This window comes from Erpetoichthys calabaricus, chromosome 1, assembly GCF_900747795.2.
Source record: "Erpetoichthys calabaricus chromosome 1, fErpCal1.3, whole genome shotgun sequence".
NCBI lineage: Eukaryota > Metazoa > Chordata > Cladistia > Polypteriformes > Polypteridae > Erpetoichthys > Erpetoichthys calabaricus.
The window spans coordinates 282,443,591-282,470,919 of NC_041394.2; the positions used below are offsets into that span (position 1 = coordinate 282,443,591).

At 38.5% G+C, this 27,329-nt stretch overlaps 1 protein-coding gene across 6 annotated transcripts in view; it reads right to left on the reverse strand.

Moving 5' to 3' along the window:
* etnk1 (ethanolamine kinase 1) overlaps positions 1-27,329 on the reverse strand; it is a 104,804-nt gene that overhangs the window by 55,389 nt on the left and 22,086 nt on the right. For all 6 annotated transcript variants that reach the window (XM_051930154.1, XM_028815761.2, XM_028815745.2 and 3 more), the window contains exons 2-3: positions 4,391-4,650; positions 2,118-2,255 (exon numbers count right to left, since the gene is read on the reverse strand). In XM_051930154.1, the coding sequence (XP_051786114.1) occupies positions 2,118-2,255; positions 4,391-4,650 (398 nt within the window). The remainder of the gene's footprint in view (positions 1-2,117; positions 2,256-4,390; positions 4,651-27,329) is intronic.

The following is a 27,329-nucleotide window of genomic DNA, read 5'->3' on the forward strand; positions in this document are numbered from 1 at the left end:
AGGTTGAGTTTAGGGAGAAGGCGAGACAGGCACTGGGTGGTAGTGAAGAAATTACCAGACAGTTGGGAAACTACAGCAGCTGTACTAAGGGTGACAAGCAAGAAGGGTGCTTGGCATGACATCTGGACAGAGGAAGGAGGAAAAGGAAACCTGGTGGTGGAATGGGGAAGTACAGGAGAGTATACAGTGGAAGTGGATGGCAAAGAAGAAGTGGGATAGTCAGAGAGATGCAGAAAGTAGACAAGAGTACAAGGAGATAAGGTGAAGAGAGAGGTGGTAAAGGCTAAAGAAAAGGCATATGATGAGCTGTATGAGAGGATGGACACTAAGGAGGGAGAAAAGGACCTGTACCAATTGGTGAGACAGAGGGACCGAGCAAGAAAAGATGTGCAGCAGATTAGGGTAATAAAGGATAAAGATGGAAACATACTCAAAAGCAAGGAGAGTGTGTTGAGCAGATGGAAAGAGTACTTTGAGAGGCTGATGAATGAAGAGAACGAGAGAGAGAAGAGGTTAGATGATGTGGAGATAGTGAATCAGGAAGTGCAAAGGATTAGCAAGGAGGAAGTAAGGACAGCTATAAAGAGGATGAAAAATGGAAAAGCCGTTGGTAAAGATGACATACCTGTGGAAGCATGGTGGTGTTTAGGAGAGATGTTTTTAACTAGATTGTTTAATGGAATCTTGGAAAGTGAGAGGATGCCTGAGGAGTGGAGAAGAAGTGTGTGGATTTATACACAATTTACATTACTTTTCTATTATTATTAAGTTATTAAGGCAGTTCGCATACGTTTGCAAACCGAGATTTTTCTTCTTTTTTTGCATATAACAAAGACATATGCATTGCATTTGTCATTCCAACAGATTGCACATCACAAACATTAACACTGTTATCGTTTTTTCGTGTCTGCCGTTTCTATAGGAGGGTGATAATAAGTTAAATTCCAATGGATGTTTTTCAAATGTTGACAAGCAATAAGCAAAAAGGTATCACTGAAAACTACAGAAAACAAAAACAGCACAAAAAGGACAAGGAAAGTTCGAAGAAAGAATTTTTTTTTTTTTTTTTTTTTTTACAATGTTTGTTTGGGGATTGTTGTGCAAATGTACACAACTGAGCTGCGATCACAGATCTAACTGCTCTGTGGATGATTCGTTCAAGCATTTAAAGGTCACTTTGTTGTAATGAAAGTATCTGCTGAATGTACTTCGTAGTAACAAAATTTCTATAGACTCTTGTCATATGGGGAAACTGTCAGGACCATAAAAATACTTTGCTGCAATACTCTCTCACCTCGGTCTCTCTCCTCTCTCTGCGCTGCTGCAAAGCCCCGCCCGCCAAGCATTCTGAAATGTCTGAGTGAGTCTCTGTTGCCGGCAGTTCTCTTGTGGCCCGGCTGTCGGGCAGCTGCAGCCCAGTAGTGGGCTGCGGACTGGGGGTTGGGGACCCCTGGTCTACAGGACGGTAGTGAGACCATCTATGTTATACAGATTGGAGATGGTGGCACTGACCAGAAAGCAGGAGACAAGAGCTGGAGGTAGCAGAGTTAAAGATGCTAAGACTTCCATTGGGTGTGATGAGGATGGATTGGATTAGGAATGAGTACATTAGAGGGTTAGCTCAAGTTGGACAGTAGGGTGGCAAAGTCAGAGAGCATTGGGTGTGATGAGGATGGATAGGATTAGAAATGAGTACATTAGAGGGTCAGCTCAAGTTGGAAGGTTGGGAGACAAAGTCAGAGAGGCGAGATTGCACTGGCTTGGACATGTGCAGAGAAGAGATGCCAAGTATATTGGGAGAAAGATGCTAAGGATAGAGCTGCCAGGCAAGAGAAAAAGAGGAAGGCCTAAGAGAAGGTCTATGGATGTGGTGAGAGAGGACATGACCGTGATGGGTGTAACAGAACAAGATACAGAGGACAGAAAGATATGGAAGAAGATGATCCGCTGTGGCGACCCCTAACAGGAGCAGTAGAAAGAAGATTTTTATTGTAGTCAAGGCAATAACAACCAAAGAATAAATAAAATAAATATAAAAGTAGCTAAATACTAAACCCTTGGAAATCACTCTTTCACATCAGGTTACAGACTCTTAGCACAATGTTATAATATCTTACCTTTCATTTACTTTGTTTTCAAATTCATTTGGAACAAGGGAAAAGTACTTTTTCATCTTTAACCACAAGTTTGATTTTGGCACCCATCCATTATGGGCATGAATAGAGTGAAATTTAGCCAGTTGCCGAGCAATAATCCTGCAAATATAAAATCATGTATTAGAATTGTATGCCCTATAGTATTTATTAACTTTAGGCATTATTTTCACTTTGTCACATTTATATCTTTCAACATGTTTGTTTGTTTATGATTTCTATGGAGGAGAAGCAGCACAACAAGTATGAAGCTGCACTAACTAAAGCAAAGATTAAAAAAAAAAATACTGAAAAACTGATTCTGTAGTTTTGCAATCTAGGACCTCTATAAAAACATATATTTTACTAATAGAAATGTAAACTAAAATACTGAAAATCTGATTCTGTAGTTTTGCAATCTAGGACCTCTATAAAAAACATATATTTTACTAATAGAAATGTAAACTAAAATACTGAAAATCTGATTCTGTAGTTTTGCAATCTAGGACCTCTATAAAAATATATATTTTACTAATAGAAATGTAATGGAAATTTTTTAGAAAATTAACATAGTGCTGAAGAAAAACAACAGGGACTTCAAGCAGCAAGTCAAAAAATGTATAAATTGTGAGAATATTTAATTTACTAAATTAATCATGGTTTTCTTAATTTCAATTTCATGTGCTCATGAAAACAAAACCGGTCCCAGGCGCATCCAATGCAACATAGAAAAACAAACTCAGATGAAATGCCAGTTCTTCACAAGATACATACTGTATGATGAAATGCCAGTTCTTCACAAGATACATATGAATTTTATAAACAAGTTATTTATGATTCAAAAACAATTTACTATGTTAACATCCCAACTATTTCCTGTAATTTACAAATGTGCCGATTTTTTTTTTTTTTTAAGAGGAGAAATTGAATGAACTAACCCTCTTGTATCTACAATATGGCAAATGACTTGCTCATATAATTTTAATGAAAAACTGAGGAGTTTAAGTAAGCATTGTGTTCAATTAAAACTATCAATTATGGAGAATCCACTGCATCCACTAAATAGTATAGATAAAGAGCAGCTTCAGCGACAGACTGCTGTCACTGTCCTGCTCCACTGACAGATTGAGGAGATCATTCCTCCCCCAAACTAACATTTAACATTATACAAAGTTATTGTCTGTTTTTTCACCTGCATTATTATCATTCTTTAATTTAATATTATTTACTGTATCAGTATGCTGCTGCTGGAGAATGTGAATTTCCCATTGGGATTAATAAAGTATCTATCTATCAATTTAGTGGTAAGCCTTATCAAGGATGTTAAGTAGTTAAAAGTACAATGAGAGAAGATTGCTTCTTCTGGTATCTATTCTAAAATGAAATAATTAACATCGTAGATGTCAATGAAATACTTAAGTAAATGATCTGAATATGGAGAGGTGTTAACAGGTGATGCAACAATTTCAGGCATCCATTCATGTTTTTAATCAATCTCACTTCAGTACTATGTAAAGACCAGGCTTATCCAGCCAACGCTGGGGCCACAGCAAGATCCACCCCTACAGAGGGACCTTTATATAACAGGACAGACTCATTAATGAATGCCCAATGTACTCCTATTAGAACCTTTCATACTAATCAAATTTATGTTATGTTTCACATACATTTTGGAATTTGGGAGGAAACTGGAGGACCACTGAAAACACACAGATAGAAAGTGCAAATGCCTGGGCCATATAATTCTTTTAAATATTCTCAATATTTACAATTTCACCATATTACTTAAAATGCAACCAACCATTATTCCTTTGTAGAAATTAAAAAATAGTATTAAACTATTTACGCGCTATTTCAAAAACACAGAAAACTGCTGCCATTTTTATGTTTAGTTAAATGGCAATTTGTCACTAATTCCAGACTTGTGATAATTTAAATCCCATTTATTTACCAGACACATTTTATTTGCACTAGAATGTTAGGATTATGCTTTTTTAAACAATTGGTGCTAGTTATAATTTGCTACGGGTTACACATTGATCCAGAAACAAAAACTGGCCTAGAAATTTTGTGGTATAGAATCCACCTTCCTAGTCACTATTCTACACTGTCAGCTTAGTCAAACTGAGATTTCAAAACTTATCATATAAACATTATAGGTAGAGGGCAAATAAAAAAAACAAGTACATCATAATGCAAAACAGGCAAAATTTTTTTACAGTTTTTGTCTATTAAAGACAACATCAACATTTAATTACCTGAAAAGTTTTGGGTGACTGACATGTTCAGGGTCAAGTGCTGTGCCTTGAATGAACTCATAACAAAGGCCATTGTTGAAGGTGCAGTAAAGATTAGGTGCGCATCCATGAGCATGAAGGACACGGAAACTTTTCAGCTCATTATCCCGATCCACAAATAGTTCTGTCATATAGCCGTAGATCCTCACTAGAACTACATCTTCCATTGTCTCATCCACATAGCAACCAATAAGCTTGTTAGTGATACCATCTGTAAACATCTAATAAAAGCATATCAATTAGAATTATAAATAATTTAGGTTAAAAAAAAAAAAAATCACATTAATTCATAATCCATTAAAAAAAACACAGGAATAAACCGACAATCAGGGCTGATATACAAGCCAATAAAGAGAGGATAGTAATTACAAACTAAACAAAGTTAAAACCAACCATGAAAAGTAAAAAATAACAGAACTCTGGATTGAGGTCAAATGAAGAATTTTAGTTTTCTTTATATTTGCTAACCGTCATCAAGATGATTTACACATTGGATCGGAACATGAAATATGCAACAATGTTATTGTATTAAAATGTAATCATCACTAGTGTGCTTAGTGACATCAAAAGCCATTTTGGATTGACAAATGATAGACACTTGACTAAAGCAATCAGAAGCCACTAAACTTCATGTATCATTGCAACTACAAAAGACAGAGCAGAGCAATCAACAGCTACAGCAAGGGGAGCCATGGCTTGCTAGTAAAAGATGGACAATTTTGGCCATTTTACAGGATCATTATTTAGTGATGGTTCAGGTTTATTCCACTCTCCCTTGTCGCTTACTCTTAAACTTGTAATCGTTGGCTCTCATGTATTGAGATGAGCGGGCAAATTGGGACACACACATTTAGCAAGGGGCTGATGCAAAAAGTGTCAGTGTTTCTATTATAAATCCAAAAGGATGTCAAACAGTGCAAATATTGCAGTGCATCAAATTGTCCCAATAAATAATCCATAAAATCCATGCAAAAACGTGCAGATTAAAATATTCAAACACTAGGGGGCTCTGCCCCCTGCTTGCTTCACTCACCAACACCTGGGTTTGGTTAACCGGATATACAATTTAAAGAGATTTTTTTTTCCATGGGAATTGTTATAAATTCATTATTTTCACTTTTACTTTAAAACTTCAGTAAAAACAATATTTGGAATTAACTTTTCTTCAAGACTGCATTGAATTTTGATTCCATATTTGGACTTACATCGTGACAACGCAACGTATAACTGCCCTTGAGTGAATATCGTTTCTTTTTCTTTAATAAACACTTTTTTGAATGTTTGTCCCTGTGATTTGTCGCCTGTTAAAATTTTACATTAGAATTGTTCAACCAATTTTTAATTCAACTAATCTTGTCCCATTGCAAAGTCCATCACTCATACATAAATTATGCAATAACATTACGATCCATCCTTCTTTCAACAGTAATTCAGCAGGTGGGAGACCAGACGGTGTTAACGCTTGTAGATATGCTAAGGGATATTCTAAATTGATGTTTTCACCTTCTGCACCATTATGGCAGAAGTGGGTTAAATACATTGGAACGTATCGCTAATTTTGACCTGAAATACTGTGTGGGTTTTATTCATTTTTCTGAATTCATGTGTTTCATATTATATGACCATCCTGTTTCGCCATCAGGGAAAAGCAAAGCAAAGAGTAATGGGATGGAATGTGGCGATTTATTTGACAGAAATGACGAATCGTGCTTGCTTTTGGATATACATGAATATCTACTCTGTCTTTGATATCATCTTTATTCAAAACTATTAAATCGCTGACAATTCGTCACATGTTGGTTTATTATAAACGCGACAGTGATCTTTCCAATTCATATAGAAATCCAAGAAAATTTCTTTGTCCGTGTTTTGCAGATAAATTTTGTGTAAAGTGCGATACTTTTGGATGTATGGATTTGTACCCATTATTGGCTATATAAATTTCTAATACATCTGATCGTTTAACTCATTCAATTTTATGTTGCATCACTTCTCTGTGATCATAAATATACACCGGACTGAATTGTGGTTTCTTTGAAATTAAATTGTAGCTTTAATTGTTGCGGGAGCACAGATTCTCACAGTGTATGGTCCATTATTGCATAAATCTACGTTTTGAGCATTGAATGATGCGAACGCGAACAGATTATTGTAGACTCGGGATATTTTGCCTGTAGTGTTTGAGGATTACAATTTCACCAAACAACAAATCTTTTAATTCTAGTGGATACACCTCTTCATTGGGAAGAAACACTACTTTTCTCTGATGGTAACACAAATTAGACGATCTACAAGTCTCCAACTTAAAGTTTAAATCTAAACAATATATTCAATCTCTTTTCTCTGTTCCTTTATTTCACCGAGTAATAATTTCCGCTTGCATTAATGCGATCTTTACTATCATTTTTTTGAGACTTTCGAATTTTCGTACTTCCATTATCTCTAATCTAATCTGCATGTGTATCGTGCCAACGTTTTTGAATTCTTTATGACGTTCTACTTCGTCATCTATTGTCTTTTATTTCTGGCTCCAGGTGTGGTTAAATCTCTTGGCACAAATTCTTGTCTTGCGGGACGAGAAAAGTGTCTCTGAGAAAATCATGTCTTGTCTTTCTTCCCAAGATTTTTTTTATTATAATAGAAATATTTCCATAAAAAATGGGGTTAAAACACAAGGGCGAGCATTTCATTTAAAAACTACGAACCTCAGTGCTGCTTTCTAAAATCCGAGGCTTCTCTGGCTTACCCTTTTTGGAATTTGCAGCACAAGGAGACTATAAACAGCAGGCACAGACAATACTTTGACCCCACTTGGGCTGCTGTTGCCAGTCTGTCTGCATGTACAGGGCATCGCAAAGTGCTTATGGAGTCATTTGGTTGCTCCAGCTCCAAAGCTGCTCAGCAGAAGCAACCCTCAGCCCCCTTGAGAGTTGGTCAACTATACTCCTCTCCCAGGCTCACTTTCGTGTCCGCCAGCTCCCACTCACTGTCTTGTACCAGCTTTATCAACTTCCAATAGCTAATCGTTTCAGTCCCTGATAATCTAAGTTTTACGGTAATTTAGTTGTAGTGCTTCTTCATACAAGGTATTATGGTAGCTTTTTCCTTTTTTGAAGCAAACTTCCTGTAGCGTAAACAAAGACCAGAAAGTTGAGGCTTGTTTAGCAGTAGGGACTCTTTCAGATATCAGAGAGCGATTGGAATATTAGCCTTTATGTTAAAGAAAGTGGAGTAATAAACTCAACTGCGGAAAAGGAATTGGAGTTGTTGTCCTCTGCAGTTAGACAAACAGAAAGAAAAACTACTTTTAATTTGGCCTTTAAATTAAAATGGACACGGTTTCAGTTTGGAAAGCAAGCTTGAGTGCTAGCACAGAAAAAAAGAATTTGAAATTGCTGCGGAGTAAACAATAGGCTTGTTAGCTTAACAAAACATTGTGTTTTACTTACAAATCTGTTACGAATGTTAGTCTTGTGTCTACTTGATAACTTAACATCTGACACAATAGTGGCTTTTTTAAAGATTTGTACTGTGTTTATTATTTGATGTTGTGTGTCATACAGCATAAATTTTGGTAAGAAACAACTACATAATTAAAATGGTAACCCATATTAATAACACCAATTACAAATGTCTAGCTGATACTCTGAAAATAACAAAACCTGTATAATTAAAGTAAATGTACATTTTAAAAGCTGTAGTGCACTTAATAATTTAAAATGACTGAAACCTAAAAGTGCATGTATATTTACATGTAAGCAGTGTTTAATTGTCAATATGAATTAATTGATTTTGTGAGAGAAACTGAATATGACCAATTGCAAAATGAGAAGCATTCTATTTTATGTCGTATGTATTATTGATATGTATTATGGATACATATTTTTGCACAAATTTTATTTATTTTTTAAGGAAATTTCATTTATATTACTATTTTTATGGTCCGTGAATAATAAGCCTACAGAATTTCATTTATTAATAAAAAATGAGCAGTTAACACCCGTGTTCTACAGTTTTATTATAAAAATACACTTTAGTATAGGACATAAGGCTTCTATAGTATGCACCTGGTTATGCAGAAGCTTATTGTAAAAAAGTTGTTTTTTTTAAATAGATAAAGGGAGAAAAGAACCCCTGGAATCGGCCGATCAAGTAACATGAAATTGGTGATCAGTATCGGCTTTAACAAACCTGATCAAAGCATCCCCAATAGACAGCTGGTCTTTTAGTTTCTTTTTTTCAGGCCTTTACCCAGTGTCCAGTATTTATGAAAATGTCCAAAGATGATGTCACAAGCTTCAGCTAGCAAGAGTACGGTTTCGAAATGTAAGGCTAATACATAACACACAATTAAAATTAACTGAAAATAGTCATGTTAATCATTCTGAACAGAAAAAATGTGCTTGTAGAAAGCAAAGAAAAAAATTATAACAGGTCAGTCAGGTCAGGTTGAGGAGCATGCACTGGTACAGCAAGTTGTCACATCCACCACATGATGAAACAGCTCAGGATCCCTCTCAGGCAGACACGCTGTCCAGTCCCACAACTCCAGAAATGATCATTTATCTGCTGCAGCCAGGTGTTACATGGGCGTCTCCTTGGCCTGGTCCAGCCATTTGGGTCATACAAGCTGGATCACACTCTGGGAATTGCACCACATGGACGCAGTGCCGTCACTGACGCTCCCTCAAAATGCAGGTAATATGTCCCATTTGGAACAAGCAACCGCTTGTTTGACACAAACTCAAACCAGTGGTACCCAAGGATTCTCTGAAGAAACAGTACCGAAGGAGTCCAGTCTTCGTCTCAGGTCACTAGATAGTACAGGTGGGCAGTATGACCAACATTCTATATCACGGTATTTTTCTAAATTATCCCGGTTTCACGGTATTCAACGGTATTTTTTTCCCCATGCATGAGTGGATGTTAACCACATTTTCCACTACAATTACTGCAGTAGACTGGCTAAGAATAACCTATTCCACTGTTATGAGAATTGTACATTGTACAAAAAAAACATTTTAATGTGCACACAAGTATTAATACAGGTTTGCATGGCCCCATAAAGTGATAGTTTTCAAGGGGGTGGCACTAATGAAGAGAAGGAATCACATTGCATGACAGATGCAGTCAAAATATAGAGCCTTTTTATTGAACAAATTTTGCAAACAACTTAAACTAAAATTTTGACAACATATTTTCAACCATCCAAAGAAGCATTTAGACTTATTAAAATATCCAGAGGTGCTTGTCAAAAGTTGTATTGCACTGAACATGTCTTAGAAAAGGAATAAAGGAATGTTGGGTTTGTGATCTGGTGGTCGGAGACACGAACACAGAATTCAATGGATGTTCTTCTGAGCGGGCTTTCTTTATTGCATGTGTGCTGTCTGTCTGACGTACCAAAACCCCAGTTCCTATCCTTCCTTTTTCTTTCTCCACATAACCAATCACCAGTCGATAAACGTCTTTCTTTGTGAAATTAAAACAAGTTGTAAACTTAGCCCACTGAGTGTTCAGAACTTTAAAAATATCTTCGTTATACACGTTTAATTATGCCATCCATTCAGGGTTGCACCAATCCCAGCAAGTCGCCAGCACATCACAGGGTGAATACGAGCAACACATACACTAGCAGGGTCAATATAGCATAACAAAACCCCATATCCTACATGACATTGAAAGGAAACTGAAGCACGCCGAGTAAACCCACCAAAAAAACATGCAAATTCAAGACAGGGTACGCCCGAGACCCCCTTGCTGAGACACAGCAGTGCAACCTCCACGCCACCGTGCCCCCAACATGATTAATACCTGCTTTAATGCATTTCATCATGAAAATGATATCAAGTATTTATCTTAGCATTCTAAATGTTCTGAGAGCAGGAATATCATGAAGTGAATGTATTCTGTGGGGCGATCGCTGCGGCACCTCCTCAGTACAAGAGGAAGTCAGTTTAAGAAGCACATACCGTTTTAACATGGCTCGGGGAACACAACACAAAGCATTTAATGTGCTATATAACATGACGGGGTTTGAGAAAATCTAGTAAATTAAATATTCATTTTACAATGAAGTTTAATTTATGATGTTCTACTTTAATGACAGATTACGAGAATAAAGTCAACATGTCAACTTTAATCTTGACATAAGCGTCGAGATTAAAGTGGAAATGTCGAGAATAAAGGCAACATGTCGTCGCACTATTACACAGTACCCAGGTACATTACACTGTATTGAAAACAAATAAGTACAACTTGGCTTGCAGTATTATCCAGTAGTATAGAAACAGTATTTACACATTTGAACATAATGGTCCACATCCGATCTTTTAAAACCAAAGTATCTCCAGGCAACGGACGTGACTCCTTTTTTTTGGCAAAAGTTCTTCTGTGTCATCATGTTCAACTTTATCGTCAGCTACAGCTTCAGTTTCGGAATGTTCTATGTCCATTTTCACCGTGCAATACCTACACTACCACTACCTATTTAGCGGTGTAGCAGTGAAAAAGAGCCCCCGCGCAAAACATTTGATTAGCGGTGTAGCAGTGAAAAAGGTCCCCACTTGAACAGTTTCCCCCTTTGCCAAGTTCCGAACATCGTTTAGGCAATTTAAACCGGTGTTGCAGTATAAGAAAAATTCATATCATAACAAAAATAAAAAACGGTTTTCGGTATGAACCGGTATACCGCCCAGCACTACTAGATAGCATCCATGTCTTGCAACTATATAGCAAAACAGGTAGCACAAAGTCCTTAAAGACTTGGACCTTCATCCTTTTGCAGAGATATCAAGAGCGCCACACACCCCTTTCCAGCATCTCATGAGTTCCCATGCTGTCCCAAACTGTTTACTGAGTTCATAGGAACAGTCACCAGAGACACGACCGTTTCTGCAGAGGTAAGTAAACTTCTCAACAAGGTCAACATTCTTTCCACAGACAGACACACAGCTGATTGCTTTGCCCAAGAGGTCATTAAAGGCCTGACGGCTCATGTATAAATGGTGCATACGCACAGAAATGTTGTGTACGAACGTTTCCACGCTCAAATCGTGATGTATAAAACCTAAACTTGGCATAAAGCCACACATTTCCATGGTACCTCATACCCTGGCGTACGCAAGTTCTCCGCTCGGTTTTGCAGACTGGCGGCACCCAGCATCAAAGCAGTGCTACTGTTCCTGTGTGGTTACCCTTTCATTCTTAGATCCACATTCCTGATGTGGCTTTATAAATACACTGAAATTAACTGCATATTGTTCATTAGTGTAATGCATCTGATTGTAATTAACCTGTAACAATATAATGGTCCACAGAATAGCCATAGTATTCCAAGTACCATAACTGCTTTAGCGTTGTTACTCTCACTGCACCTTCTTTTTCTTCTTTCAGCTGCTCCCGTTAAGGGTTGCCACAGCGAATCATCTTTTTCCATATTACTCTCACTGCACCAATCAGAGCAGCTGATCGGAAAGAGAATTAATCGGTATACAGCATCAAGCACACGTTGCCTCAGCCACTGCAAAACGCTTCAGAGCCTTTCCTGTACGGACCTCGCGGTTCAGAAACAGTTTCATCCCAAGAACTTAAAATGCACTCAATCAGTCCATCAAGTGTTCCTTGTAGAACTGTCTGTACTTAAGTACAATCACCTCACTGTAAACTTGCACTACAGTTATAATATTGCACAACCTGCACCACTTTATAAACACATATTTACATATGATGACGATATCATTTTTAAGATGAAATGCAGCAAAATATGTTGATTATATACAGATAAAACTAACTTCATTTAAATAATCTATATTGCTTAATTATTAAACATATGAGGATACAAGGCCGCAGCGCTAGCTAGTTCACGGATTGTTCCTACCTCGTGCTGTATTCTTGCAGGGCTGGCGCGACACTGGAAGGATAGATGGATAGAATAATTAAAACATGTACTCCAAAGATATTTCGATGTTCCTTAAACATTTTGAAGAATCGTTATTCTAAGCTTACAGATGGCTTAACGTCTATTACAGAGCTGATTGTGTGGTGATTGGGTATTTGGAGAAAGAAAAGGACAGGAATTGGAGGTTAGTACATCTGAAAGAGACAGTACTGTTGCAATAAATTATTTCATCGAAGGTCATGCATGGCACATCAAGAATCTTGCGTGAGACATGAACAATCACTGCACCACCGTGTTCCCATGTTTAATAACATGCTTTCATTCCTATCATCATGAAAAAGATATCATGTATACATCTCAATAGTTTGATTAATCAGAGAGCTGTAGTATTACGAATGTAATGGATTCTGTGTCCTGTTGGAGGAAGAGAAAGCCTGGAAGCATGTAGTGATTCACACACACAGAGCACATAGAAGATCAAATACAAAACAAAGCATTTAACGTGCTACTTTAGTTACGATGGGATTTGAGAAACTACTAAATTAAACGATTTTAAGATGAAGTTTATGATGTTCTACTTTAATGACAAAATAAACTACGTGATTAAAGTGGAAATTCCAAGATTAAAGTTGAGCTTTTATCCCCCCACTGTGTGCCTATTTTCTTTCTCTGTACCCTAATAAGCTTTCATATTACACTCAGATAGTGGGCTACAACTCACCTTTTAACAGCGACTTTGATATGTGACAACTTCTTTTTTTATTTCAGGCACTGTGCGCCTTTGTGAACTTGAGCTTGAGTTTCTCCGACACTATGTGACTTGATCAACTTCCTTTTGTTGATTATATCACTGTTTAAACCAACGAATAATAAGTTTTTCCTTGCCTCCACTTGGTATTCGCTGAAATTCTTCTATTTTCCCCCGTGCTTTTCCCATTGTCTTTTCACAGTACGCTGAGCTTAAGGGCTATTTATATGGATTTGCATATTCAAAGAGGCGTAATTCTGGGAGGAGTTGGGGTGGAGCAGCAGGCACATGCGTTACTTCACGCTGACCGGGATTTATGTAGCGTAAGAACTTGGAAGTTGGTGAACGCACAGATTTATGCATCTGGATTTTTCTGTGCATACGCAAATTCCTGCTTTTGTGCTTATGCCATGTTATAGTGTGAGTTCTACGCACAACATTATACATGAGGCCCCTGGATCTTGGTTTCTATCCAGGACACTCGCAAGCACAGACACCGAGACTCCTTGATCAGTCTCTCAAAAGCCCTGATCACAGAATCCGTCGACACTGCAAAGATAACAGAATCATTGGCAAAGTCAAGATCAGAGAACCTTTCTTCACCAACAGATGCCAAACAGCCACTGGACCATACGACCCATGAAAGCGCCAAAGAGAGTAGGAGCAAGAAGACACCACTGACGAACCCCAGAATCAACTGGGAAAAACCCAAAGGGTCTCCCTCAGCTATGCTCAGTACTCAAAGTACCAGTGTACAGGCTAGCCATGACATTCAGCAACTTTGGGGGCAATCCCGCAAAGTCTCAGGATATCCCACAGGGGAGCTCTATTAACCGAGTGAAATGCTTTATTAAAATAGACAAAGGCTGCAAAGAAACTCTGCTAATATACACTCGTTGAGAACCCTCAGTACCAGGATGCTATCGATGGTAGACTGTTCCGGTTACTGGTTGATGAGCATGTGATCACTGATCCTATTAAGGATGATTCTAGCAAGGACCTTACCTGGCACTGAGATCAGTGTTATCCCCCTTGAATTGCCACAATCCAGGTGATCACACTTCCCTTTCAAGATAGGGATGAGAAATCCCATCTTCCAGTCAGATGGGATGACATCCGTCTCACAAATGGGAGCCAAGATTGCCTGCAATGCCAGGAGAACAGCCTTACCCCCAGCCTGGAGAAGTTCATCCCGGATACCTGTGATGATACGGATCTGGCTGTATGCTCCCTTTTCCTCATTTGGGAGCCTCTTTAACCCGACAATATCGATAGTCATGACCAGGATGAGCTGTACAAATGAGGACATCACATGAAGCAAGGGGAAGGTGCAAAATTATTCAGTGCTTTTATTAAAAACCTATCAAAACAGTGTCCAAACAAATGGCGAAGTTCTCCAATACGGTAATAAATAATCCATAAAACAATGTGTTAACTGGACGTTAAAATAATCCCAATAAATAAATCAATCCATTAAAACAACGTTAAAAAACACTGGCACAAAACAGTCCTTTAAAAAGCCTGGTGCATTCCTTTTTCAACTCCCGGCTCCTCGGCTTATCCTGTATAGGCTATGCAGCAGAGGAATTGCCCAAACAGCAGAAGCAGCTAACCTTCCTTCTGGTCTGGTTGCCTGCTGTCCCGTGGCTACAGAAAGGCTCCCTCACCGGACCAAAACTTGGGTCCCCAACAGCCAGAGTGCACACGCTGAGGGCTTTCCTACCATGCCTTCTTGACCCCCGCCACCTTCTTGTTCTTCTACAGCAAGTCGCTCCTTTAAACGCACATTACTCTGGCTCCCAAAATTACTCCGCTCAAGGGGCTCTCACTTTCCAGTTGTCTTGTGTTCTCTCTCTCTCTCTCTACTTCATTAGGTTTATTGAAAAGTCCAAATTGGCTCCAATACAGGTAAGTATATGGGTGTGCATGAATGTGCTCTGCAATGAACCCCATCTAGGGTTCCTTTTAGTTACTGTTGGAAAACAAGTTAGAAACTGAATGACTATATGGACACAAACAATTTTAAGCATGAAATACATGAAAACACTCTTGTATGCTTAAAACTGTGAAATTTCCTTTAATTAAAACAAAAAGTGACCTATCTTGCTTACAAACAGTGGAAATGTATTTCAAAAAATTAGACTGGCTCAACTTTCATTTCTCACTCATCACAGATTTATAAATGTTATGGACTAGTTTTGCATAACAGCGGAATAAATTAACTTTGTTCTTTGGAACAGTGATCATTCAAAAGGCAGAAACTATCCCCAAAATGCCTCAGGAACAAAAATCATGTGGAATTTAGAATACTGGTAATTGTTAGCCTTGCTGTCACATGTATCCTTAATAATGCATGGAATGTTCCCTATTATCACGACCAAACATGGATACCTTTTACAAATATTGTACTGTAATCACATTTCTGGACTACTGAAGCTTGCAACTGCCTGTTAATGGTTTTATCTTTAACTAAAGGGATTAATCCAAGGAAAGCTTAATGTGTGCACAAAATGTGCCCAGGCACACATACTTGGAGCAAAGGCATTTCCTGCAGGATACAATTTTAACAGTTTCCAACATTTCACATTCCAAATGAATTCAATTGGCACTGCTCCAAGGAATATTCCGGACTTCAACATTTCAAAATATGTAATAGCATTTTAACTAAAGCACTGCATGCTGGTACAGTGGTTAGTGGTACTACCTCACAGACCATTTTATGAGTAAGAGCCCTAAATAGATTACATTTTTCAGTATGAACTTGCAACTGCATAACTTCCTCCAGAGTATTCCATTTTCCTCTCACATACCAGTTGTGTGCTACTGCCAAAATGATTACTTTAAATCGGTACATTATGAATGTGCATGAGTGAGAACACTGCATTGGACAGGAGCATTTTGTGCCTTGAAACTGCTACAATCAATCAGTTTTAGCACCCTGCAGAATAAAAACCAAATCTGATGTTGAAAAGGATGAATGGACGGACATTTTAGGGAAGCTTACCTTGCTAACCAATTTTTATATTTAAATACATCTGTATAAACTTGAATTTTCTCGGAAATGATAGTTCAGATTTAAATGAACATTACAATACTTATATTTAGTTTATTTATTTGTGGCAATTTATTCCATGAAAATGTTCTGGACCGAGATAAGAGACCAACTTCTAATAACATTCTACAGGTAGTATATTGCAATTAGTCGATAGTCATAGTAGATTCAAATATCAACAAATTCTGAATCTGCCTATCAATTTCAAGAAACTGTATTTTAAGCTAGCAATTCACATCTGGATACGTTTGCTGAAAATTAAACATTTTACCTATCAATTAAAACACTGAACTACAGGTCAGGTCAGGCTGGGAAGTATGCAGTGGTACAGCATACTGCCGCACGCACCACACAACAAAACAACTTGGAATCCTGGTTGACAACCCCCAAAGCAGACACAGCCCACTCGCACCCTCTGGAAATTACCATCTATCTGCCACAGCCACATGTTACAGGAGGATCCCCTTGGCCTGGTCCAGCAGTTTGGGTCCTCAACATTGAGGATCCTGTGTGGCGGATCACCCTCAGAGAATTGCGCCACATGGCCGTAGTGCCATAGCTAACACTCCCTCACAATGCAGGTAATGTGCCTCATTTGGGATTCCATAAGCAACTGCTCATTCGACACAAAGTTGAACCAGCGATACCCAAGGTACAGTATCTCCGAAGAGACAATACTGAAGGAGTCAAGTCTTTGTCTCGGGTCACTGGATAGCTTCCACGTCTCACAACCATATAGCAAAACAGGAAGCACCAGGACTCTAAAGACTTGGACCTTTGTTCTTTTTCAGAGGTATTGGAAGCATCACACACCCCTTTCCAGCGACCTCATTACCCTCCATGTTCTCCCAATCAGTCAGTCTACTGACTTCACAGGAACAGTCACTAGAAACATGAATGTCACTACCAAGATAAGTAAACCTCTCAATGTGGTCGAAACTCTCTCCACAAATAGACACACTGCTGGTGGTTATGCTCTAAGGGCCATTAAAGACCTGGATTTTGTTTTTTTTTTTTTTTATCCAGGACATTCGCAATCCCAGACCCTCAAGACTATTCACCCAGTCTCTCGAGAGCCCTGATCAGAGCATCCATTGACTCACAGCATCATCAGCAAAGTCAAGATCAGCGAATCTTTATTCACCAACAGATGCCCCACAGCCACTGGACCCTGCAACCCCTGCAAGAGCATACCCCTGACAAACACCAGTATCAAATGGGAAAATGCAGAGGTTCTGCCTCCACTCTACACAGCATAGTACCAGTGTAAGCCCAGCAATGATATTCAGCAACTTCGGGGGAATCCCGCAAACTCTCAGGATGTCCCACAGGGCAGCTCGATCAACTGAGTCGAACGTTTTACAAAAATCAAAAAAAGGCTGCATTGAAACTCTGCAGATACTCATGTTTGCACTCAATGAGAACCCTTACTGCCAGGATGCGTTTCATGGTAGTCTTCTTACGCGTAAAGCCAGACTGCTCCGGTTGCTGGTAGGTGGGCAAGTGATCACGTATCCTATTGAGGATTACCTTAGCAAGGACCTTACCCATGTAGCTGCCACCAATTCAGGCACAATCACTCATCCCTTTCTACATAGGGATGACAAGTCTGGCTTTCCAGTCAGTTGAGATGACTCCGGTCTCCCAAATGGAAGTAAAGATTACTTGCAATGCCTCAGTTAGTTCACAACCTGTGCAATCTCAGTGAAACTGAGTGGTTCACAGCTAATTGGAGGAGCCAAGAACTGTGGACCAGAGATGTCCAACATCCTAGTCGGAAGATCAGCTTTAAACAGCTGCTCAAAATAGCCAGCCCAGTTGACCACAACTGCAGCATCACCTTTAAGGACTAAGGACCGTCCTACCACCCACCCTGACTGCAACTCTATGAGGAACAGATCTGGATTTGTGCAGTGCTTCCAATTTCTCTGTAAGCAGGACGTGGGTCACTTGCTCACAGATTCCTCTAACACACACATCCTTATCTGCCCTCAGAGCCCTTGCAGCCGTCCTCAGTTCCCAATACAGAACCGGAGATGCCATCAAGCTGTGTGCTGTGACTCAACTCATTAATATTCTGGGTGACCTGTGAGATGAAATACCTCCTTCTGGGAACACCTGCAACACCAATACAACCATCAGGTTCTTGTCACAGAAGGTCTCCCACATCACATTAGGATTAGCACTCACACCCAAGTGTGCACAAGTTCCTCACACAAACTACATGCAAACTCATTAGAAACAGCCTGATCTTGGAGTCTGGCCAAGTTCAGCCTTATTATCCTAGTAGATGTAACTTACTGGACCTAGGCTGGATCTTCAGAGTAACAACATCAAGTCTGTGGTCAGAATTCACAAATTGGGCATTTCTGTAAACCCTGTTATTTATGTAGGAGCCTCCAGCATCTGCCCATGAGGATGTGATCAATCTCCTTCACCGCACCACTAGTACTGGAGTACCTAGTCCTATAATGCTGCTCAGGTCGCTGGAGCCAGGATCCAGTGGTCCACAGCCTCTGACTTTTTGCAAAGTTAAGGAAAATGGAGCCACTTTTACCACAGTCTCCAGACCCATGGGGACTTGATACAATCCTCATAACCAGCCCTGTCAGTGCCAGTGGTTGCAATGAAGTCATCCATGATCAGGAGTGTCACCACCGAGTGAAGCTGCAAACAGAATGTCTCTCTCACAGAGATATCACTTACCATGGTCGAAGCATACACGGAGACAATAGACAAGGCACTCAGAAAGTGCCTTAACCCAAGTTTCAATTCGCTCACTGAAAGAAGTGACATCGGCCCCTTCTGATGGTGTCCAATCCACCACAACGACACCTACTCAGAGTATGACAGCAGTATGAGCAACCAGACCAATAAAAGGTGTACACCACCTACAGAGATCTGGCGAGTCCCAGGTCTGCGTACCTCAGAGTGCCGCCACTGAAACGCAGAGTTTACAAAGATCCTCTGACAGCAGAGGAAGATGGTCGTCATTCCAGGGAGACAAGATGTTCTACACTCTTATCTGGAGAGGCAGCCTCAAATTAGGATACAAGTGCTTCTGTGCAGCAGACAACGCTTCAGTACCACACCAGTTCAGATTCCACTGGCTCTCCAACGATTTCAACTCTTCTGCGGATGAGGCTTCCAATAGCTCCCTCCCCACATCCCCTTCATAATGCGAGCAGCCTTCCTGTGGGCAGCTGCAGCAGAGCTGCATGAAGTTTACAGTGGCTGGAGTGCTAATCCTGCCACCAACTCCCAAGTTTTTCCTGAATGTTGGAAGACTGTTTGCAGGGCTGGATGCAGTTTAATCTCATTTCCAGGACACAGTAGAACTACACTAGAATTCAGATGTATATAGCAGCCTTTCATTTCATTGTTACAACCATTTTAACTGCTTAGTCCAACTCATGACTCAAAGACAGGGGAGTGGCTTCTGGTAACATTTGCATATTAAGACATTTTTTAAACAACTGTGTGACTACAATTTTCTCCAGAACCCAATTCGGATTGTGTACTTTTTCTTTTCAGATATTTATCCATCGCTATCACTGCTGTCACAGCTGATGCATCACTAATTCTTTTGTTTGAATGGCAAAATGTAGATACACAGATTAGCCATCTGCTGCTACCTAGTGGAAGAGTATTTAAGTGTTCTGCCTGTCACTGTCGCATAGACGAACGAAGACAAGTTATTTGCAGTAAATAAACAATCATTTTCAGACCAATTAAGTGAAATTGAATAAATATTCCACAGTACCCCTGGTGATCTCTCATGGCACACTAATGTGCTGTGGCACAGTGGTTGGGAATCACTGCTCTAATGGTAGCTGTGATACTTTGCAGTTATGGCTTGTAGGTGAACAATCTAACTCAAGACTGAAGAACACTTTCCAAAGAATAACTACTGCATTGCAGCTAAAATTGAAGCAGGGTGAAAAATAGAGCTTTACAGTATTAGCAATTGAGATGCTATTTACTATTAAACTGAATATTGTTTAGATAAGTAGTTTTGATTGTATGTGAGGCAGCACAGTTGAGTTCAGTAGTCAATAGTGTTCCTTCCTCATACATCTAATGTCTAGACTTTGAAACCTATCTCTGGTCACTGAACATGTGGAGTTTGTATGCTCTATACAAACTAGTAGGGTTACTCCTATCTCCAAAAGCAGGCAGGTTACCTGAAATGGTGCGAGTGTGTGTGGATACAGAATAACAGTTGATTGGGGTCATTCGAGACCCAGAATCACCACAGTCAGTCATCCCAGGTCGGGTGCCCCTTAGATAATTGCTGACACAGATCACTGCAGAGCAATGGCATTTGTTTAAACTGCCTACAGTGACGGATCGCAAAACACTCCACAAACTAAGGATCTTTCTCCCCAGCATATTGAAATGATGTAGAGCAGGTTTGCTTTAAAAATGGCATAATGTCAAAAGAATTTTGTTTTTCCAAATAATGACAAGGATACTCTGTTCTATAATGTAAGTGCAAACTCAACACCCAGAACAATATTCAAAATTACTGGCTCAAAAGTTGAAGTATCTGGTAGGTTTTAAGACTTTTGATGTTAAAAATCGATCTGGTTCCATTTTTAAAGCACAAGAAAAGGCATGCTATTTTTTTAAATGTATAATAATTGTTACCACTTAAAAAAAAAAAAAATTTGCAATGGCAAATTAAGCATGAAAAAATAACTCGAACTTGGAAAAAAAAATAAAGATTTTTGACTTAAAAAGAAAGACACTACAGGACAAGACCTCTTTACAAGAACAAACAAACATTTAGATAGGTATATTCATTCTGATTTCTGAAACCTCAAGCTTACTTTTAGATTTGATTTTGTTTTTAAAACAAGATAGATACTTATGAGATGCAAGGCATGAAGTCTCATCTTGTACAAAAATTACATGCAGCTGTCAGCTCACATGCCATCCATAAAAGAGTACATAAAAATCATACTTTAAGCAATGTAACAATTGCATATCCACAAGGTAAATTTCATGGGAGATGTTCCTTCTCACTTCATGTCTGCCAGCTGGCCATTTTTCAGAATTTGTCTTCCAGCATGACTCCACATGCACAGTTGAAAAATACAAGTATAACCCAACAAAAAAGAGAAACAATTTTTCCCTTACAGGAAAAGTGATACCTTACACTTACACACATTAGGCAAGTATCTGCGTTAACAATCTGCATATCGGCCCTTCATGTGCATGGAGGATACCCAAATTAAAAAGGTGATAACTGCAACCATAAGCTTTGTGACCCTAGCAAAGTCTTTATTTCCATTGCTGAATGTGTGGTTGGCTACGATTTGTCATACTGAGATGTGCTTGCATTCAGGCCCCGAACTGTATGCCCTTGCATGTAAAATTTTCTACCTATAATTAAAGTATAAAAGCAGTGGACTGAAAGCACAGACATACTACATATGGAAAATGAAATACAATATATTCGCTTTTAGTTTATATTGGCTTCAGGACAAGTGATGACTTTAAGCACTGCAATTATGCAGGGATGGAGGTACACAGAAATGAACCCCAATTTCTTTCACTTTTTTGGATGGCTTAGAATTTTAGCAACAATGGGAGGCGTCAGCACCAAGTAAAGTTATCTTTACTGACAAGTCTTTGGAGGCTATATATGCTAGATTAATCTGTTTTGGTCTACTTTTGTAGTTTTTGAAAAGCTGTCAACAGTATTTGTAGTTTCATCCATCAGTTCATAGTTTAGTGTATCTAAAATCAATCACAAACAAGGCTTGTATTTCAAGCACAATATATGCAGAGAGCAACTAGAACTAGCAGGAGGACAACATAGATAGTGGATGGGTTTTCTCATGGAAAAGAAAGCAGAAAACACATCATGCATATGGGAATAATTTAGAAAAAGGTTTGTTTTTAATCTTCAGACGCTTGACTAAATAGTGGATCAGAAAGAGCAAATAAAAGATTGATTTTCAGCTTGTGCTAATCCTATCAGTTATTCACTACCTTTTTGTCTTCACTTCACTTTTTCTACATGTGCATTAGAGGATATGTAATCAAACAAGCCATCAGAGCATTTGGTCTTAATAATGCCACTTTTTTTTACTTTCTACGTATTATATATATATATATATATATATATATATATATATATATATATATATATATATATAAAAAAAAAAGAAAGATACTGTAGTAATGAAGATGACAAATGTATAAAACAAAAGTATAAATAACTAGGACAGGGTACAACTATGCAAATATGCCTGTATTCAGATAATTTGTAGGATCACAAGCTTAAGTCGATAATCTTGTTTGATAGTCTAACTTTAAATGAGATGTCTAAAAAATAAACACTGAGAACTATTCTCCCCCCCCCCCCTTCTTTAAAGGTTTCTTTAATAAAAATGCCCTTGCTGTAAAATGTTTAATAATTCTTAAATACCACAGTGATCTTCAAGTAAAAGTGCATGTATCCCACTAAATAGAAATCAAGAGATAAGGAAGCAACTCATTAGACAGGTATGACATTGATGATGTGTCTAACTGCCAACATGGTGCCCTGAAACAATGTTTAAAAAGTGGTTTGAACATTTAACTACTGAAGGCACTACCACAGCACAGTTTTAAAACAGCTTCCTCCAAATCATGCAGATGCAAGCATAAACTCACTCTACACAGGATGTATAAAAAAAGGGGAAGTGGTTGCTCTGTCCATGACATGCAGTACTTCAACAGTTCTTGCTTGTCTACAAAAAGCTACCACAATAGAAATCTTCACTGCACCACACTTCCCATATGTCACCAATCAGTCACATGCTGCATAGAATGGGAAGTTAAATGTATGCTCAACACCCAATACAGTTAAGAAAAATTGCAACTTTATGAAAAAGGCTTCAATATTGAAAAAAAAAAAAAAAAAAAAAAAATTTTATTCAGTAAGCCAATTCAACATACTGGGGAATACCATGCTTTATTTAATCAATTTAGGCCTGATATTTTTTCACTGACATATATTTTATAAGCACACAGGTAAATAAGGATAGGAAAAATGTTTGTATAAGATAAACAGAATTTAAAAAGTCACAAGCACTGGGAAAACACTCGCCACCACCAGAAAGTGCAAGATCCATGCAGACAAATTGAACACCTATGTGCTTCATGACTTGAACCAGAGACTCTGAAACTACATTAGAAGGCTTATCACTGCACCACAGTGTCACTTCTGGTAACAGTTTTAAATGATTTTCTTAATTTATAATGGCTTGGTAAAGAACAGAAGGAATGCATTGCTGGTTGAGGACCAATACAGCATACAAAATTATAAAGAATATCTGAAATACCATCTTGCTGCAGTGGTAGTACTCTGCTTTCCTCTCACAGTATAGGCAAACTTTGAGGTAGATCTTACTCAGTATGTCTGTGTGCATAAATATGGCCTGCATTTAACGACTGACTTAATAGTGGATGGTTCATGATTTTTTTGAGTTACGGTTGGGATACCCTTTGGCTCCCCAGGGCCATCAATAGAAAAGGTAACATGACACACATTCTAAACCTGCTTAATTCAATTCAAGGCTGAAGCAGACTGAGGTTATCCAAACAAAACTAGGTGTAAGACAGAAAATGGCCATGGGCAGCATCACCCGCCCCTTTCACACTTACACTCAAATACAGGAATCACCAATTCATTTTCTGCATGCCTTAGGTGAAGTGCCAGGAAAACTAGTCTACAGTGGTCCCTCGCTATATCACGCTTCGACTTTCATGACTTCACTCTATCGCGATTTTTTCTCATACACGCTTACGTCACTACGCATGCGCTTTCTGAGAACTTTCATCTAAGCCCCACGATGGCTCCTAAACGTGCTGCTTTTTCTAAGCCTTCTGACAATGAAACTAAGCACCGGCGGAAGATGCTTACCATCCAGAAGAAGGTGAAACTCTTAGATATGATCAAAGATGGCAATACCCTACAAAAGCCTCCTCACGCATATGAAAAGACAGCGCCAGCAACTGTCTATCAAGATGTTCTTCAGCCGCGCACCCAGACATCCACTGCCTACTCCTAGTACTCCTTCAGCGGAAGAAGACAACGACGAACCTTCTGAAGATACTACACCACCTTGTCACGCTTGGGTCACAGATTTGCACAGACACACACACACACAAAAAAAAAGAACTTTATTCAAAGCACTGCAAACAAACATTTGTCTCTTTTCAAAAGTTTAAACGTGCTCCATGACAAGTCAGAGATGACAGTTCCGCCAGGAACAGAGAATGTCTGAGAGAGAGAGAGAGAGAAACAAAACAACCAATTCCAAAGCTGAAAGGTGCTACACAATACTTTTAAATAAGCGGAGTACCACGTGAGAGGTTTATCGCGCGTTATAGCGCAAGTAAGAAGGGTAAGGAGCAATGTAAAGGTAGACTGTCAGCTGTTTCAGGGGTTTTCCCAGGGGCAACTGTGTCCTCTGAGGGTGCAATCAGTGCTCCAGCTTACAACCTGAAGACTCTCCTACTGAGCTCGTGCCTTCATAGGTTAGTGGTTGTGTGTAAGAACTGTGTGTGTGTGTAATTAAATGTACAGTACAATAATAATAATATGATATTTGTAACGTCTAATATGTCTTATTTTCTCTTATTTTGTCTAATATATTGGGTAATACAAGTGTAATGGCGACTAAAGGGTGTTATCTCATGTCTAGAGGGCTCTAATAATGTTAAAAAAACATATTTAGAAGGTTGTAAACAGGTTTTCTATACTCTATTTATAAATTGAATATTTTCGCAGTTAAAGAATCCTACTTCGCGAAAATTCATTTATCTCGGTACAGTCTGGAACGGATTAACCGTGATAAACGGGGTTCACTGTACTCAGAGGAATGCCCACACAGATATGATGAGAACATCCAAACTCTAAACAGACAATAATGGAGCATGGGATGTGAATTGAGAATTTTAGACCCTGAAGCAGCACTGCTAAATACTGCACCACCATGCTGCCTTCAGAAACAAGTAATATGTGGTTAGTTCATCTTAAATGTTTTTTTTTTTTTTTTTTTTAAAGAAAAGTGACGACTTACATTACACAAAGATACTACAAAACCTTGCAGAAACTAGTCACACCCAGGGCTGATAAGGTATCAAAGGCTGACTGCCTCTGTCCTCCTTTACAGACTTTGATAGGTCATGGTAATTGGATAGGCCTATGCCACTCCAACTGGAGATGAGTAAAGCAATGGGAAAATGACTGGCCTTTTATTTTCTCATCTAACAAAGCTTGCCTATTTTTAAAAATGTATAGAAGAGTTAGGAAATATGTTGTTTAGTATACTTCATATGCACAAAAGGACCCCATATAAACTCACCATCACGCCTGGGATCATAAAATGCATACAGTAAAAAAATAAAAATAAATAATATCATACAGTAAGTATATTGCCATTGTGGGTTATGTAATATACACAGGCGGAGTGGTGGCGTTGAGGCTAGGGATCTGCACTGGCAATCGGAAGGTTGCCGGTTCGAATCCCATAAATGCCAATAGAGACTCTGCTCTGTTGGGCCCTTGAGCAAGGCCCTTAACCTGCAATTGCTGAGCGCTTTGAGTAGTGAGAAAAGCGCCATTTAAATGCAAAGAATTATTATTACTACTCCAGACAAGTGCAATAAAAAATTAAGCATGTAACTGTGTAAGCATGTACAGTATAAACACAGTGTGACAATGTGTGTCCAGCAATGAAGAAGCATCCTTCCCAAGTTTAATTCCTGCTGTGATAACTTCAGTTATCCCCAAACCTTCAAACTAGATTTATCAGTTTCTGGCATGTGCTTAAAGTACCTTAAAACTGATGTTTAAGTACATTACGGCGGACATTAATATTAACACTGTCCACATATCTAACAGTTTTGTTTTTTTTTAAAAAAAGGACATTTACAGTGCAGTTGCTTTTCGAATAACAGCCTCCAAGAATTTCTCATGCATAATGCATATGGAGTTCACATTTTACATCCTGTGATTGACAGAGATGAATGACTGTTAAAAGTTGGAGTTTGCACAGTAAATATCTTTCATGGTGAATGCTTGCAGTGAATAGACATTAGGCAGTATTATTTCTTCAGATAAGAGTAGGAAAAAAGACAAAACAGGATTTTTACTTCAGAACACAACAGAACTACCAGTAAAAGTTTAACTGGGAAGTAACTAAAGCACAGAAAATAATAACTAATGATACATCCTGATGTGTGTAGTACTAATATTGCCTCTTCTGGTGTCAAGGAACGGGGTTAGGAGCATGTGCCGATATAGCACAATGCCGCACCTACCACGTGACAAACCACCTTAGTACCCAAGTGCAGGCATGCAACAGGTGACACCTCAGCACCACACTAGTTCAGATGGAATGGAATAGTGCAAGGTTTTTTTTTTGTTAAAATGGTGGCTGCTGGTGTCAATATGAAGAAGAAAAAAGAAAAAAAAAAAAAAAAACTAACTGTGCTGGAGAAAGTATGGAGAAGAGCAACTAGGCTGAATCCATGACATTGAGGTACGACCTATGAGTAAGATTTGAAGCAATTTCAGATCAAGAAGTAACATGATCAAATAGCTTTAAATTATGAAGGAAGTCTGTACGGTAGATTGAGGTTATTACTTTAAAATACATTCTTTGACAACAACCAAGGCATGCAGATGGAAATTGGTAAAGTGTAGACTTCACAAAAATATTAGAAAGTTTTTCTGCACTCAGAGAACCATAAATACATTGGATAAATTACCAAGTATTGTGGTAGATAGTAGTACTTAAAAGGATCTTCAACACTTGACCAGGAATTATTTTGGAAAAATACTAAATAGGACTGGTACACTTCTTGGGCTGAATGGCCTGTTCTTTTCAAGAATTAAATAATAAATTTAATAATGTACTAATGATAAGAATTACAATTTGTACTACTAATTCAGCTGTGATTATTACAGCAGACTGATGGATTTAACATTTATTTGTCTCCACAATGACAGATTCATGTTGGAGATTGTTTTTTGTATGTTTTATATCAAAGCAGGCAAGTAAACATTATTGGAAATGTTACTTCCTTATTAGGGCCATACTGACTAATTTTAAAAGTTAAATGTTGGAAAAAAACACTGGAATATTGTCCAAGTAGTATTTTAGAGGATGTATTAACACAGTCTTTTCCAACTTTA